This window comes from Ranitomeya variabilis, chromosome 5, assembly GCF_051348905.1.
Source record: "Ranitomeya variabilis isolate aRanVar5 chromosome 5, aRanVar5.hap1, whole genome shotgun sequence".
Classification (NCBI taxonomy): domain Eukaryota; kingdom Metazoa; phylum Chordata; class Amphibia; order Anura; family Dendrobatidae; genus Ranitomeya; species Ranitomeya variabilis.
In genome coordinates this window covers 340037445-340055380 of record NC_135236.1, presented here as the reverse complement: position 1 = coordinate 340055380, position 17936 = coordinate 340037445, and the positions used below count along the sequence as shown (strand labels likewise).

Here is a 17936-nt window from a genome sequence, read left to right as displayed (position 1 = left end):
CATTAACCTTTGTGCAGCATTATATGGGGCATATTTTTGTATGAAGCATCTTATGGGGCCATCATGAACCTTTGTGCAGCATTATATGGGGCATATTTTAATATGGAGCATCTTATGGGGCCATCATTAACCTTTATGCAGCACTATATGGGGCATATTTTAATATGGAGCATCTTATGGGGCCATCATTAACCTTTATGCAGCATTATATGGGGCATATTTTTATATGGAGCATCTTATGGGGCCCATCATGAACTTTATGAAGCATTATATGGGGTGTATAAGAGGTTGAGGCAGCTTTGTTTATTTCGCAGTCTGGTTCTGAGGCTGCTAAGCGTCATCGGCCCTTCCCTGTCCATTGCCCCCTGGCTACTGACTTGTTGAGCTAGAAACAAACTTGACTATAGAGTACTGCAGTTCCTGTATGGTTAGGTGCCTAACAACAATGTTCTGGCATGCATAAAACTTATACGAAAAAAGAATTGTGCAGACCTCGCTCTCTCCATACATTGCATAAGCCTCTGGCTCATATTAAGCATAAATGTTTTTTTAGATCTCAGATGCTTAAAAGGTAACCGTCATTCATTTTTTCCACATAAATCAATAGTACATGTGAAAATAAGAAACTTTTTAATTTATCTTATGAGCGATAATTACTCCATGACTGATTATTAGTGAAGAGTGAGTATGCTCGTTACTCGGGTTTTCCGAGCATGCTGGGGTGTTCTCCGAGTATTTTGGGCGTGCTCGTAGATTATGTTTGTGTCTCCGCAGCTACATGATTTGCGGCTGCTAGACAGCCTGAATACATAACATATGGGGATTCCCTAGGAAACAAGCAATCCCTGCATGTGTTCAGGCTGTCTAGCAGCCACAGATCATGCAGCTGCAGAGACAAAAACATAATTTATGAGCATTCACAAAATACTCGGAGACCACCCGAGCATGCTCGGAAGACTCGAGTAACAAGCATACTCACTCATCACTACTGATAATTAATTCTCCAAACTTTCAATTCACAGGTAAAATCTGTCTTCTGTGAATACAGGCTTTCCCATTACTGAGATAGATGGCAGTTGGTGCTCAGAGTGTTCTATGGAGAACTAAAACTGTCAATTCAGGAGCGTCTGCAGCAGAATATCTTTGCCTCTGGCTCCTCCCACTATAGACTTTTAAAAGCACCAACTGTTATCTCCTATCTGAATAATATGAAACTCTGATTTCACAGAATACAAATTTTACAGATTTTACCTATGAAGCAAGAGTGAAAGATTAATCCAGGTGGAGAAAAAAAGCAAATTTCTCAGATAAGGTATGTTACAAAGTTTCCTACTTTCATGTGTGCTATTGATTTATGAAATAAAAAATAAAATGATGGTTACATTTTAAAGAGGAATGCGAGTTGTGAAATAGAAGAAAGTAAACATTTATAATGTATATTTCAGGTCTGGCATATGCCCTACTTGCCAATGTGTCTCCTGGCTATGGATTATATACATCCTTCTTCCCAGTTGTGGTGTATTTTTTCTTAGGGACTTCCAAACATATATCAGCTGGTAAGTTGCAGACATCAAACAATTTTTATTGTAGTGGCCAATGACTGCTTTTTTAATACAGGTATTTTTTTGTAGGTCCCTTCCCTGTTGTAAGCCTGATGGTTGGCTCAGTGGTAGCTAGGCTTGTTCCTGGTGACGGTGGCATGAGCAGCGGAAATTCTACTATTAGTAATTCTACTTCTGAAGACTTGATAAATGATCAACGGATAATTGTGGCGGCATCACTGACATTTTTAGTTGGACTCATTCAGGTCTGTATATTCTATAGAAATGGACTATTTTACCATGCAATTTTACCAATTTCTTTTGTACTACCAGGCTCGGACTGGCCCACAGGGAAATAGGAGAAACTCCTGGTGGGCCGCTATGCAGGAATAAGCAGCCACCCCCTATATGTGAGCAGCAGTTGGCACAATACACTTAGTTCACTGTCTACAAAGGCAGCATCGAATCATTCATTCTAAAAAGAATTCAGTTTATTACTGTGTAGAAGCATAGATAATTTTGGAGCTGAGGGTAATGTAATACAGTATTTGCATGTAATTGAACAGTGAGCTCCCAGAATCATTGTTACTGGTAACCCTTGTCTCCCCAGTCTGACACTGTACTACTATATAAAAAGGAGTACCAAGAGTATACTAAATATACCATTTATTGCATCAAAATATTCATACATAATAAAAATGGATATTATATCTTGAGTACATGTTAAGTGAACTACCCAGGTGAGTAAAATTGACCAAAGGTCCACAGAGGATTACAGGGTATGACCAAATACAATTAAACAGGCTATTGCAGTACATAGACAAATGGTGGCGACTCAATACACAGTTTATCATAGACAACTATCATGTTACAGCTTAGTGCTGGTTCAATGGGCCACCCCCCATCCTGCTCTGTTTATATAAGGTAAACAAGCCTGTATTCATGTCAGAAATTAATAATAATTACCCATTGATGCTAATCAACTTCTGTGAAGACCTCGATCACCCCAACGCGCGTTTCGCGTGCTTGTAACAGCCTCGCTTCCTCAGGGGGAAGCGAGGCTGTTACAAGCACGCGAAACGCGCGTTGGGGTGATCGAGGTCTTCACAGAAGTTGATTAGCATCAATGGGTAATTATTATTAATTTCTGACATGAATACAGGCTTGTTTACCTTATATTGAACCAGCACTAAGCTGTAACATGATAGTTGTCTATGATAAACTGTGTATTGAGTCGCCACCATTTGTCTATGTACTGCAATAGCCTGTTTAATTGTATTTGGTCATACCCTGTAATCCTGTGTGGACCTTTGGTCAATTTTACTCACCTGGGTAGTTCACTTAACATGTACTCAAGATATAATATCCATTTTTATTATGTATGAATATTTTGATGCAATAAATGGTATATTTAGTATACTCTTGGTTCTACTTTTTATATAATTTGTATATGAGTGATTCTAAATAGTTGGATATTTTCATTTTTTTACTGGTACTTTTCCACTGTACTACTATGTTTGTAAATGTAACTTCTATTCAAACATGTCACAGTGAAACACTACAGCTGCACAAACAATTCTTTATGGGATTAAAATCTTGCAATCACATTTTTTACAAAGACATGGAATTATACGTTCCACTTCTATTAATAGCCAGCAATAATAACTTAAAGGGGTTTCCCGGTGAAAGTAAGTTATCACAAATCCATAGGGTAGGTGATAACTTATTGATCGTTAGGAATCCACCCTCTGGAACCCGCACTGATTGGCAGAACTTGGCACTTTTATCCCCGTTATAAAATGGCGCAGCATGTCAGATGCCCAATCTTCACACCATTCATTCTCTGTGAGGCTGTCAGAAAAAGCCATCGGCCTTGTAGGGAATGAGCGGCCGAGCACCTGCTTTCTAACAGGAGTAACAGTGCATTGTTCTGTCAATCTTTGCAGGTTCCAGTGCTCAGGCCCACACCGATTAAGAAGTTATGTGGATGGGTCATCATAACTTGCTTTCACTAAATAATCCCATTAATAATTACACAGACATCAATTGTGTATGAAAAGGTCGGAGTGATTTATTATGGTTTGAATCGAAATAAATGAATAATACCAACAACTATGTAACTCAAATACATCCACCCATATTGATGCTGTGTGACTAAGTGCACAAATTCAGCTATCTATGAGGGAAGGCAGGGGTTCTTCAAGCTGTGGTCTTCTGACACATTAATGCAGGCTGTAAATAGATTTTTGTTTCCTGCCGCTGGACCTATGAACCAACCAGAATCCAGGGTATCTCTAACTGGGACTATCTGTAAGTGCTTTGTCCACACAGGCTCAGTTAACCTTTTAAAAGACTCAAGTATAATGTAACCAATATACATACATTCTTCTTCTGACCATTTGTCACAAACATCCCATGTGTTCAGAAATGTCATGGTTTATGGCCCAAATTCAGTTGGTCATAGGTTGTATTATTATTATTATTTATTTATATAGCACCATTGATTCCATGGTGCTGTACATGAGAAGGGGTTACATACAAATTACAGACATCACTTACAGTAAGCAAACTAACAATTACAGACTGATACAGAGGGGTGAGTACCCTTGCGGGCTTACATTTTACAGGATAGTGGGGATGGAGACAATAGGTTGAGGGTTGCAGGAGCTCCGATGTTGGTGAGGCGGTAGCTTCGGTAGTGGTGAGGAGGCAGCAGGGTCAGTGCAGGCTGTAGGCTTTCCTGAAGAGGTGGGTTTTCAGGTTCCGTCTGAAGGATCCGAATGTGGTTGATAGTCGGACTTGTTGGGGCAAAGAATTCCAGAGGATGGGGAATATTTGGGAGAAGTCTTGGAGGAGGTTGGATGAGGAGCGAACAAGTGTGGAGGAGAGAAGGAGGTCTTGGGAGGACCGGAGATTACGTGAGGGAAGATATCGGGAGATTAGTTCAGAGATATATGTAGGAGACAGGTTATGGATGGCTTTGTAGGTTAGTATTAGTAATTTGAACTGGATACTCTGAGGGAATGGGAGCCAGTGAAGAGATTTGCAGAGGGGGGAAGCGGAGGAGTAGCGAGGAGAGAGATGAATTAGTCAGGCAGCAGAGTTAAGGATGGACTGGAGAGGTGCAAGTGTGTTAGCAGGGAGGCCACAGAAAAGGATGTTGCATTAGTCGAGGCAGGAGATGATGAGGGCATGCACAAGCATTTTAGTAGATTGAGGGTTGAGTGTTGTGAATTGGGTTTCTGGGCTCCCCTGGTGGTCACTGGTGGTACTGAACTTGTGTGCTTCATCTCCTCTGTTCACCTGTTTCCATCAGGATGTGGGAGTTTTCTATTTAACCTTGCTCCTCAGTCATTTCTATGCCGGCCAACAATGTTACCAGAAGCCTTTCTGTTGCATGTTCCTGCTCCTAGACTACTATCAGCTAAGTTGGACTTGTAGTCCTAAGTTTGTTTTGCATTTTTGTTCCAGTTCTCTGTGTTTGAATATTTCTGAGGCTGGAAGCTCTTGTGAGCTGAAATTGCCACTCTAGTGTCATGAGTTGATTTTAGAGTCTTAAAGTAATTTCAGGATGGTGTTTTGAAAAGGGTTTTCAGCTGACTGTGAAGTTCCCTTTTCTGTCTTCCTACTATCTAGTAAGCGGAACTCAATTTGCTAAACCTATCTTCATACTTCGTATGTCAATTTCCTCTAAAATCACCGACAATATATGTGGGGGCTACTGTCTGCCTTTTGGGGAAAATTTCTCTAGAGGTAAGCCAGGTCTGTATTTTCCTCTGCTAGGGTCAGGCAGTCCTCCGGCTGGCGCTGGGCGTCTAGGGATAAAACGTAGGCACGCTACCCGGCCACTGTTAGTTGTGCGGTAGGTTTAGCTCACAGTCAGCTCGAGTTCCCATCTTCCAAGAGCTAGTCCTTTTGTATGCTTTACTACGGTCTCTTGCCATTGAGAACCATGACAGTTGAGGAAAGGACAGATTCTGGAGATATTTTTGAGCTGGAGGTGACAGGAGATGGAAAGAGCTTGGATGTGCGGTTTGAAGGACAGGGCAGAGTCAAGGGTTACTCTGAGGCAGCGGACTTCCGGTACAGGGGAAAGCGTGATGTCGTTAATTGCGATAGGTTAGGTAAGAAAGATCTATGAGTTGGAGGAAAGATGATGAGTTCAGATTTGTCCACATTGAGTTTAAGGAAGCGAGAGGAGAAGAAGGAGGATATGGCTGATAGACGCTCCGGAATTCTGGACAGCAGGGAGGTGACGTCTGGGCCAGAAAGGTAGATCTTAGTGTCAACAGGATAAAGGTGGTACTGGAATCCTGGAATCCATGAGACTTTATGAGTTGTCCCAGGCTGAGTGTATAGATTGAGAAAAGTAGGGGTCCTAGAACAGGGCCTTGGGGGACTCCAACAGAGAGAGGATGGGATGAGGAGGTAGTGTGGGAGTGGGAGACGCTGAATGTGCGGTTGGAAAGGTATGAGGAGATCCAGGATAGGGTGAGGTCTTTCATGCCAAAGGAGGAGAGGATCTATAGTAGGAGGCAGTGGTCAACTGTGTTGAAAGCAGAGGACAGGTCTAGGAGGAGGACTACAGAGTATTGTATACTGGCATCCAGCAAGTGAAGAACACTTGTCACGTCGTCACCAGTTGCTCACACGTAGCTTCTTCTATACGATGACATTTCTTTCAACAGCCTATACAATATTTACATTCCTATCTGATGCCTCTTCCTTTTGTGCATTGATATTGGAGGGGTTCAGGTCACTCAGGTCATTCACCCTCATCCCAAACCTTGCTAGTACATCTCTTTTCCCTTTTCTAAAGCACCAACTTACCACCAATGATAGTTAAAACACTTCATCCAGTCAGATCACAGGCCTTGCCGACATGGAAGCCACACATACAGAAATTGGGGGCACATAACATACTGCCTGACAACTGACAGGATAATAGGAAGATGTGGAGGACAAGAGAAACAAGAACCACATCCACATTCTATTCACCCATGTTTATCTCCCTTAACCTAATACTACTCTAACAAATTAATAAAATGTTCAGGATTTAATATTGAATAGAAAATATAATTTATAGAAAGACATAATTTACTTATTTTATAACCCATTGTGCAAAAGCAGGACAATGTTCCAAATGTTAGGGCTATAGAAAAACACAAGTAAAAAAATGGTTATCCCCTTTCTGACATTAGACGTAATAATCCGTCCTTGTGACCTGGGTCTATCTGACCAGTGACGGATTATTACGTCTGTGCGATCAACCGCGCACACGGGTACTGTGTGTGCGATCGCCGTAGGGTGTCAGCTGATTCTGACAGCTGACTCTCAGCACTAAGTGCCAGGAGCGGTCACAGACCGTTCCCGCCACTTTAACCCTGAAAATGCTGTGATCAAAAGAGATCGCAGCATTCCGGGAGCCGGAAGAGGGCTGACAGCTCCTCTGTCTTTGGATCGGAGATCCTGCGGTGTGATGTGGGGTCCAAATCGTTTCCATGGTGACCCAATGTCGTCATGATGACATCTGGGTCACCAGACCTAGAAAACTTGCTGATCATGCAATGCAGTGCATGATGAGCAAGTTTGTCTGCAGAGCTGACAGTTTGCTACTGCATCCCCATGCTACAGAAGCGATCAGCCTGCAAAAAATGATAGTCCCTTAGTGGGAGTAAAAAATGAGTAAAACATTTTTTTTAAAATAATTGTGAAAATATTTTAAAAAATCAAAGATAATAATGAAAAAAAATCTAAAGATTTTGTGTCTCTAAATAAATATTTGAATGAAAAAAATATAAACAATAAAAGTACACATATTTGGTATCGCCACATCCACAACAACCCGACCTATAAAACTGTCCCACTAGTTAACCCCTTTAGTGAACACCATGAAAAAAATTGCTAAAACAACAAGGCCAACAACAATTGTTTATGATCTTACTGCTGAGCAAAAAGTGATATAAAACGTAATCAAAAAGACGGATATAAATAAACTTGTTACCGCTGAAAACGTTGTCTTGTCCCGCCAAAAAACAAGACATCATACAGCTCCATCAGTGGAAAAATAAAAAATGTATAGCTCTCAGAATAAAGCGATGCAAAAATAGTAATTTTTTCTATATAATAGTTTTTATTGTATAAAAGCTCCAAAACATAAAAAATATATAAATCAGGTATCTCTGTAATCATACTGATCCAAAGAATAAAACTACCTTATCAATTTTACCACACACGGAACGGAATAAACCCCCCAAAAAATAAATTCCTGAATTGCTGGTTTTTGTTCATTCTGCCTCCTAAAAATTGAAACAGAAAGCGATCAAAAAATGGCATGTGCCCGAAAATGGTATTAATAAAAACGTCAACTCGTCCCACAAAAAGCAAGCCTTCACATGACTGTGTGGGCTAAAATATGGAAAAATTATAGTGCTCAAAATATAATGATGCAAAGACTAGTTTTCGCAATAAAAAGCATCTTTTAGTGTGTGACAGCAGCCAAACATAAAAACCCAATATAAATCTGGTACCGCTGTAATTGCACCAACCCTAAGAATAAAGTTGTCTAATCACTTATACCGCACAAGGAATGGTGTAAAGAATAAATAAAACCAATTCTTCACCTGCTGTTGATTTTTTCATTCTGCTTCCCAAAGATCGCAGTAAGGCTCGGCACACTTTTATCCTTGTGCTCTCTACTGAGCGCTTACACCAGAGTTTCCATGTAAATCTCTGAAATGAACGCAATTCAGATGGAACCCCGGCAGAAGATTCCCTATAATGAGGCAGACGGAGGCACTGAGGACACTGTCTGACCTGTGATCCGGCAGTCTCCATTTTAGAATTGCATTAACATGCCTATGGCCACAGTTTTGTGCACTTCTGAAAAGGACACCGCTGAACAGAGGCCAGATGGAGTCCAGATTAACTCTGCTGCCTCACTATAGTGAATGGATCCCTTGGGGTTTCAGCTGAATCACATCACTTGGAGATTTAGATGGAAACCCCAAAGTAAGTGGTCAGCGTAGAGCGCCAGATAAATGCGATCCCAAACATTATGTAAAATGTTCCCAATAAAAGCTTCAACTCAATCAACAAAAAGCAAATCCCCACTAAGGCATTCAGGTCTGTCATCTGTTAATCGAAAATGTTCCTGCAAATTTTGCATTCAAAAAGTCAAATGGCTCTCCTTCCCTTCCGAGCTCTGCCGTGCGCCCAGACAGTAGTTTTCTCCTTCATATGGGGTGTCAGCTTGCTCAGGAGAAATTACACCACAAACTTTGGGGCCTGTTTTTTCCTGTTATCCTTGTCAAAATAAAACAATTTGGATCTGAAGTAAATTTTTGGTGAAAAAAGTTAAATGTTCATTTTTTTCCGCATTCCAAAAATTCATGTGAATCACCTGAAGGGTTAATAAACTTTTTGAATGTGGTTTTAAACACTTTGAGGGATGCAGTTTTAGAATGGTGTCACTTTTGGATATCTTCTATCATATAGACTCATCAAAGTGACTTCAAATGTGAGGTGGTGTTGTAAAAATGAGAAATCTCTGGTGAACTTTTAACCCTTATAACTTCCTAACCCAAAAAAAAATTGGTACCAAAATTGTGCTGATGTAAAGTAGACATACAGGAAATGTTACTTATTAAGTATTTTGTGCGACATATCTCTGTGATTTAAGGGCATGAAAATTCAAAGTTGGAAAATTGCGAAATTTTCAACATTTTTGCCAAATTGCCATTTTCTTCACAAATAAATGCAAGTCAAATCAAATAAATTTTACCCCTATCATGAAGTATGATCCCAGAATCACTGGGATCAGTAGAATAGTTCCAGAGTTATTACTTCATAAAGTGAGATTAGTCAGAGTTGTAAAAATTGGCCTGGTCTTTAACACGCAAACCATCCTCAGGGGTAAAGGGGTGATTGGGGTTTTCCAGTTTCTGAAAATCTTGATCCCTGGTGCAGTTCGTAATTAAAAACAAATCACACTTTACTAACCTTCCCTGGATCAAATGTGGAGTCTCATTACAGTGCTCGATATTGGCAGCAGGACTAATATCATATTGACAGCGCTGCAGACAATCAGTGAGTTCACCAGTTCCGAACGAGACTGCTGTGCTGTCGACCTGATGACAGTGATGCAGTCAATACCAGATGCCAGGGAAGCATAAGTGGAGACTGGTCAGTGTTTTTTTTAGTAAACTGGGTAGGGGACAAAGATTCTCAGAAAAGAGTCAATCCCTTTCATTGTTTTTGACTGAACCTAAAGAACTCTAGGAATTTTAGACAAAAATAAAATGCTATGTGTTGTCAATTCTCAAATGTATTTGGTAAAATGAGATGTGCTGGCTAGGATGTGAATACATGCATGACAATAAAATGCTATTAACAGGTTTTTTTCTTTCTTTTCTAGCTGACTTTGGGATTTCTTCGAGTTGGATTTATCGTTATCTACTTATCAGAACCCTTAATAAATGGCTTCACCACTGCCGCTGCCATAGAAGTAGTGATATCACAACTAAAATACGTTTTTGGTCTTAAAGTCAGTTCATTTAGTGGGCCACTTGCAAATTTTTATGTAAGTACTAGTTTAAGCAAGACTATCCAAGCAGAGATGATATTTGATTTTCAACAGTGCATATTTATGAGTAACCATGTAAAATACAGTTGATTGAGTTCTATAGAAAGGGAACTGTTCTTTGCAGTGATATCCATATACCATAATGAGAAAAAGGGTACAGGGAATATTCTCATGTAATATATCATATCTATTCACACCTTCAGGGCAAAATATGGAAAAGAGAACACTAAGATGTCACAGGAAGATGTTTGAGCAAAAATTAAGTGGATCTTAACCTTCAAATTGTTTGGACCGTATTACAGTGCACTTAAAGGGAATATGCCAGTGAAATTCCCCCCCTCCCCAACTATTTATTTGCATATGTAGCTCTTTCAAAGACAAGTCCAGCAATAGCTTTACATGACCACTCTGTTCATCCGTTTCTGAGAAATCAATTGAAATAATGTTCAAATGAGGCTGAAAATCTGTAGCTTATGTCACCCCAGCTCTATTCTCCTCCCAGCGCCGCCCCCTCCTGCTAGACTGACAGCCCATACGCTGTGTGACTTCAGGCAAAGGAACTGTCAGACAAGCAGGATGTGTGGAGAATAGAGCTGGAGTGACAGAGGCGTCAGATCTGCACCCTCATTTGCATTTCAATTCAAACATTGATTTCTCAGTAGGAACGGACTGGCCATGTACGGGTATTTTTGGACTTGTCTTTTGAAGAGCTACATGCGCAAATAAATAGTTTGGAGTGTGAAATTCATGCTGCTTTACTTTACCTCCTTATAATTTCATATAAAGTCATACATAATGTTAATGTGTCATGCTATGCTCCAAAAGATAACATAGTACATATTTTCCCCTTAGAAGCATTGGTTCTACAGATGATTATCTTTGTAATACAGCTTATAAACTGCATATAGATACTATGAGTCACAGGATCATGCAGCATAAGTTCTTATATGTTCCATATGTTCCTGCTTAGTGGTGTAATGTAGCAATTGGATTGCAGTTTTTTCCTGATCTGATTCTTCTGATTATATTAGAGCTTTTTCATTCTGCCAATTATTCATTTTTTAATTCTTTTAGGTACTCCGGAGTATATTTACTCAAATAACTAAAACTAATGTTGCCGACCTTGTTATAGCAATTATCGTTTTTGTCTGTGTATACATTGTGAAAGAACTCAACGCTCGTTACAAGTCAAAAATGCCTGTGCCGATTCCTATTGAAATCATAATGGTGAGTACTGTAGGTATTTTTATCAGTGTCTGTCACATGACACTGAAAGAGGACATGTCACCTGGTCAAAGTGAGCAGATTTTGCTCTTATTTTATTGTATTATATTTTTTGTCTTTTTCTAACCTGCCAAACAGGGTTACATCAGATGACAAAATACATAGGTGCATCAAGTTCAACCTTCTTGACCAGTTATAAAATGATCTCTAGATTATTTATAACCCACAATGCCATTTGTTATGAGAAAATCATCTAGTCCTTTTTTAAACATCGATATAGCATTTGCCAATAATACCTGTAATATTAGGGCATTTTGAGATCTGACTACTCTAAGGGATCATTCAGACATCAGTTTTTCTCATACAAATTCCATCAGTATTTTTTACAGATAGAACTAGTGCCTATTGTTGTCTATGGAGCTTCTCATGTGTCCATGTATTTTTGCAGATCCAACAAAATCGTGAAGATTAAAATTTGATCCAAGTCTTAGCTCAAACTTGCCAATGTAAGTCGAGGGGTCAGTGAAGAAATCGGTCAGCACACGGATGCCTTCCATGTGCTGTCCAATTGTCAAGTTTTCTTGATAGGAGAAGCTTGAGAGACCTCAATCATTTCGATTTCTCGTCTGAGAAAAACTGATGAAACTCTGACTAAACTCTGAAACACTGATGGTAAAAACTGAGTCACTGACCAAACTCTGATGAAACTCTGATAAGGAACACGTACAAGAAATTTCACTGATGTCTAAATGATCCCCCAAGATATACCTATATTAACATTGAATATATAACATGTAAACAGCATTACTGCCATATAAACTATACTATATAAAATTAATATACTTGGCCAACTTGTGTGTCCATCAGCTACCACAAAGCATACCTTCCTTTGAATAAAACCTCACTATCAGACTTACCTCTCCTGGGTCAATGCCTTAAAATTTACAGGGCAGGTAGGATCCAGCTCTAATTAGGATATCCGGAACTTTGTGAAAAACAAAAAATGTGCCTAATCACTAAACAGGCAGGTAGTTGCTACCTGCCTGTTGTACCCGGTGACATTCTTCGCACAAAGTGACCACTCCTGCTGGCAATTCTGCTGCTTCTGCTCCAGAGCATCAGCTTCTTTTCCGCAATGATCCGTTGACAGGGTGGAACTTCTGGTGTCATTCTGACTGACAGCCCAATCACCGCTGCATAACTGGGGGAGCCAACTATCAGTCTGCATGATGTTGGAAGACACGCCCTGTCAATATATTAGGGCAGAAAAGAAGCTGCCGGTCTGTTGACGTGACATCAGCAATGGCAGCCGAATCACCGGCATGAGCCGCCTATGACTGCTTTATGTTGGCGAAGAAAAGCAGCAGGCACAACAGGCAGGTAGGTAGCAACTACCTGCCTTTTATTGCTTAGGCACATTTTTTGTTTTTCCCAAAGTCCCGGATATACCCTTTAAAAACAGCCCTAGAGTGATGGAAGGAGTGCTCAGACAAAAATGGTGGCAATCACTACCATACAAATGTATGCTGCAAAGAAATATGAATTATATGTGAACAGATGCGAATCTGATAAACCTACTCTTTTGGCCTTATTTCCTTGTCAGAACTGAAATGTGTTGGCTATTGCTCGGCAGTCTAGTACTGTTGCCTGGACCATATAATATAAGGATATAGTTATGGGGCAGGCCAGACTACACAGAATACTGTGCAACAACCAACACATTTTTATTTTTAATCCTGACTGCCAAATGAGTCTACGGTGTACACAAGAAGCTCAACAGCTTATCAATTATTTTAGTAACTTATTTAAGGTTTAGATTTACATTCAATTAAATACATGTTAAAAGGCTATCCCTCGAACTCTAAGTATCACCTATCCATAGGCATGATGATAAATGCATGACCATTGGATCCTTGGAGCCCTTGGTGATCCTCTGAACAAGGTCCCAAAATCCACTGTGTGAATGGAGCAGTAGTGCACATGCAAGATAGCAATTCCAATGGTCCTATAAAAGTGACTGGGGAAATGGTCATGTATGGACACTCCTGCTCAATCTGCACAACAGACTTTGGGAACCCAATCTTGGTATCAGCATTTGGACCCTCAGTGTTCACATGTTTTGTGGTGATAAATACATTTAATGGGACAACAACTTTAAAGGGAATCCTAAGCCATCTATAAGGTTATGTATATCAAAGGAAATTGAAAACAATTACGGTATACCTTAAAATCTGCAATCATTTTTTCTTAATATGTAAGTGAGCTGTTAAGACCCATGGGCCGGATATAGATCTCCATTCGAATCTGCCTCCAGAGCTTATTTTACATGAAAGGGGAAATTTCAGTGTGAGACATGTAATGACTGACTATTTGTGCTTCTGATCCACATGTCTCACACTGGTAATGACCCCTTTCATTTAAAATTAGCTGTGAAGACAGATTATCAGGGAGCTCTGTATCCGGCCCATAAATCTTAACAGCTCATTTACTTACAGTAATGGGAAAAATGTTGATTTCTCGTCAGATCGCAGATACTAAGGTATAATTTTATTCAGCTTTCTATGAAGCATGCTCCCCCGTATAGACGGCTTAGGAGGGTTGATCCTACTGACAGATTCCCTTTTAGTAAGCAATACTAAATTTTAATTATCCTAATAGTGATGCATTTGAGAGAGTGTATTTGGCTTCATGCCTCATATGAAATGTACTTTTCTTTTTATTTGCAGACAATAATCGCTGCAGGGGTGTCCTATGCATTTAATTTCAAAGTCAAATATAAAGTAAATATTGTGGGACCCATACAAAAAGGGTAAATATTTCATGTGTTAATGCAAATTTGATCCTTATGCAGGAATTCATTAAAAATTATTTGACGATTTTTAAAACGTATTAACTTTCCAATATACATGTGATTTCCAAATCCAGTGCTTTAGCTAAGATTAGTGATGAGCGAGTATACTCGTTGCTCGGGTTTTCCCAAGCACTCTCCAGTGGTCTCTGAGTATTTGTTAGTGTTCGGAGATTAAGTTTTCATCGCCTCAGCTGAATGATTTACATCTGTTAGCCAGCCTGAGTACATGTGGGGGTTGCCTGGTTGCTAGGGAATCCCCACATGTAATCAAGCTGGCTAATAGCTGTAAATCATTCAGCTGAGGAGATGAAAACTAAATCTCCGAGCACTAACAAATACTCGGAGACCACCCGAGCGTGCTTGGGAAAACCCGAGCAACGAGTATATTCGCTCATCACTAGTTAAGATTACATCTTTAGAATTAAAATGGCTGCCATCTTATTACACAGAGACTACTCTGTCTTAGAATTGTATGTCTGGAGTATGCGAGCATGTGCAGTAAGAAGCTTCTGCTGTCTGTCTGATCTAATGTGGGAAATACCAGGGGTATTTAATTAAGAAGAGCATGCTTACACTGCTCTCCATGTCTTTCTAATTTAATACTGGATATACCAGGGATGCTGAGGTAAGAAAAGGCTGCTCACACTGCTGTCCACCATGATTTTTCTGATCTAATACTGGATATACCAGGGGTGCTAAGGTAAAAATAGGCTACTCACACTGCTATCAAACTTGTCTTTCTGAACTATTACTAAATATACAAGGGGTGCTGAGGTAAGAAGAGGCTGCTTACACTGCTGTTCACCCTGGCTTTTTGAGCTAATGCTGCAGATACCAGATGTGCTGAGGTAAGAAGAGTCTGCTCACACTGCTGTCCACCCTGTATTTCTGATCTAATACTTAAGATACAAGGTGTGCTGGGGTAAGAAGAGGCTGCTCATACTGCTGTACACCCAGTCTTTCTGATCTAACATGGGAGATAGTAGAGGTGCTAAGGTAAGAAGCGGCTGTTTACACAGCTATCCACCCTGTCTTTCTGAGATAATTGTGGAGATATCAGTAGTGTTGCAGTAAGAAAAGGTTTCTCACACCGCTGTCCATCATGTCATTCTGATCTAATACTGGAGATAGCAGAGGTTTTGAGGTAAGAAGAGGCTGCTCACACTGCTATCCACCTATTCTTTCTGATCTAATACTGGAGATAGCACGGGTGCTGAGGTAAGAAGAGACTGCTCACACTGCTATCCACCTATTCTTTCTGATCTAATACTGGAGATAGCAGGGGTGCTGAGGTAAGAAGATGCTGCTCACACTGCTGTACATCATTTCTATCTGATCTAATACTGGAGATTTTGGTTGTGTTGAGGTAAGAAGAGGTTTCTCACACTGCTGTTCTCCTTTTCTGATCTAACACTGGAGATAATAGAAGTGCTAAGGTGAAAAGATGCTCACATCGCTGTTCACCAGTAGTGCATGGTACAGATATCTCAAGGTCACAGCAGTGGAGCTTCATAATGCCCATACTAATAGGCACTTGTCCGAACAATCTAGACCATGCTTCTTTCAAACAATGAAAATAACCTTTAGAAATACACTTAATGATTTTCCTTATCTTGAAATAATTATTCCTGAAAAGTGACATTCAGCTCAGTAGACGGTGCATAAGGGTGTGAAAAAGACACTTTAGCATAGGAAATTCATATTCCTACCAACTATTCCCTTTAAACTAAGTAAACCTGTATAAGTCAACAATACCGCATTTGGCAGTGTGAAACGATGTAACATAAACACTATATTAAAAAAAATAGTCAGCTCACCCTAGGAAGAATAAACATGATATACTCCTATACTACTTGTAATTGAATTATAAAGGTGCAAGTTTTATGTCTGTCTAATAATTCTGTGTTTTTATCATTCCTTTATTATGTTCCATTTCTAATATATGTATTCATATTTCTTACACAGATATCAGACTCCTGTTGCGCCAGATATAGCTGTGTTTCAGGCAACCATTGCTAACTCATTCTCTATTGCAATTGTTGGATTCGCTGTGGCCTTTTCAGTCGCTAAGGTCTATGCCATTAAGCATAATTACAGTATTAATGGGAACCAGGTAAGTAACATTTTCCTTGCACCAAAGTGACTTACTTTATTTAGTTTAATAGGAATCTAAACCAAGTATTCAGATTTTTACAACAATGAGAGTGGAGAAAACCGCTACCAGACACCACTGAAAATGACATTTTTAATGGTGCTCTCAATGAAAAATAGTTAATCTGTTTTATTTATTTACCCTTTTTAATTATTTTATATGCTTGCTTGTATAGTACAGTGCCAACATAATTTGCAATGCTTTATAGACTTTGGTTTCACTCATTGTCCCCAATGGGGCTCACAATTTAAATTCCCTATCAGTATGTCTTTAGAGTGTGGAAGAAAACTGTAGTACCCGAGGAAACCCACACAAACACGGGTAGAACATTCAAACTCCTTATAGGTGTCCTTGGAAATATGGTTATGGACGCAGTGATAAAAAGATGGATAGTAAGGAAGGCTAGTAATAAATTTTCAGTTTCAATTGTCAGAATGACTCCGGGTCATCATTTCCACTCTGTATTACAAAACAAATTCCCCTTTATGTTAGGCCGGTTTCACACGTCAGTGGCTCCGGTACGTACCAGAGACACTGACACACGTAGACACATTAAAATGAATGTGTCTCTGCACATGTCAGCGGGTTTTCACAGACCGTGTGTACGTGTGCAAAACACGGAGACATGTCAGTGTTCGTGGGAGCGCACGGATCACATGGACCCATTAAAATCAATGGGTGCATGTAAACACGTACCGCACACGGATGCCGTCTGTGTGCCGACCGTGTGCTGTCCGTGTGCTTTTTTAAAGTCATAGGGTTAACCCTTTCACAGCATGCGCCGTACATGTACTGCGCATGCCGTGAATCCCCCTTTGATGTGGGCTCCGGCGCTGAGCCCGCATCAAAGTCGCGACATGTCAGCTATTTTGTACAGCTGACATGTGCGCGCAATAGCGGCAGGTGAAATCGCTATTCACCCACCGCTATTAACCTGTTAAATGCCGCTGTCAAACGCAGACAGCGGCATTTAACTAGCGCATCCGGCCGGGCGGCCGGAAATGACGTAATCGCTGACCCCTGTCACATGATCGGGGGTCGGCGATGTGTCAGGACAGTAACCATAGAGGTCCTTGAGACCTCTATGGTTACTGATGCCGGCCTGCTGTGAGCGCCCCCCTGTGGACGGTGCTCACAGCACACCTGCATTTCAGCTACATAGCAGCGATCTGATGATCGCTGCTATGTAGCTGAGCCAATCGAGTTGTGCCAGCTTCTAGCCTCCCATGGAGGCTATTGAAGCATGGCACAAGTAAAAAAAAAATGTTTTTAAAAATATGAAAAAAAAGTTTAAATCTTTCGCCCCATCCTAAATAAAACAATAAAAAAAAAAATTAAACATACACATATTTGGTATCGCCACGTTCAGAATCGCCCGATCTATCAATTAAAAAAAAGCATTAACCTGATTGCTAAGCAGCGTAGCGAGAAAAAAATCCGAAACGCCAGAATTACGTTTATTTGGTCGCCGCGACATTGCATTAAAATGCAATAACGGGCGATCAAAAGAACGTATCTGCGCCGAAATGGTATCATTAAAAACATCAGCTCAGCGCGAAATAAGCCCTCACCCGACCCCAGATC

General features: G+C 40.2%; 1 protein-coding gene across 2 annotated transcripts in view; it reads left to right on the top strand.

Annotated features, from left to right (window-relative positions):
• The window catches only part of LOC143775980 (chloride anion exchanger-like), an 82347-nt gene that overhangs the window by 24954 nt on the left and 39457 nt on the right, over positions 1–17936 (top strand). For both annotated transcript variants that reach the window (XM_077264805.1, XM_077264806.1), the window contains 6 exons: positions 1446–1556; positions 1632–1807; positions 9958–10122; positions 11200–11352; positions 14076–14158; positions 16166–16313. In XM_077264805.1, coding sequence (XP_077120920.1) covers positions 1446–1556; positions 1632–1807; positions 9958–10122; positions 11200–11352; positions 14076–14158; positions 16166–16313 — 836 coding nt within the window. The remainder of the gene's footprint in view (positions 1–1445; positions 1557–1631; positions 1808–9957; positions 10123–11199; positions 11353–14075; positions 14159–16165; positions 16314–17936) is intronic.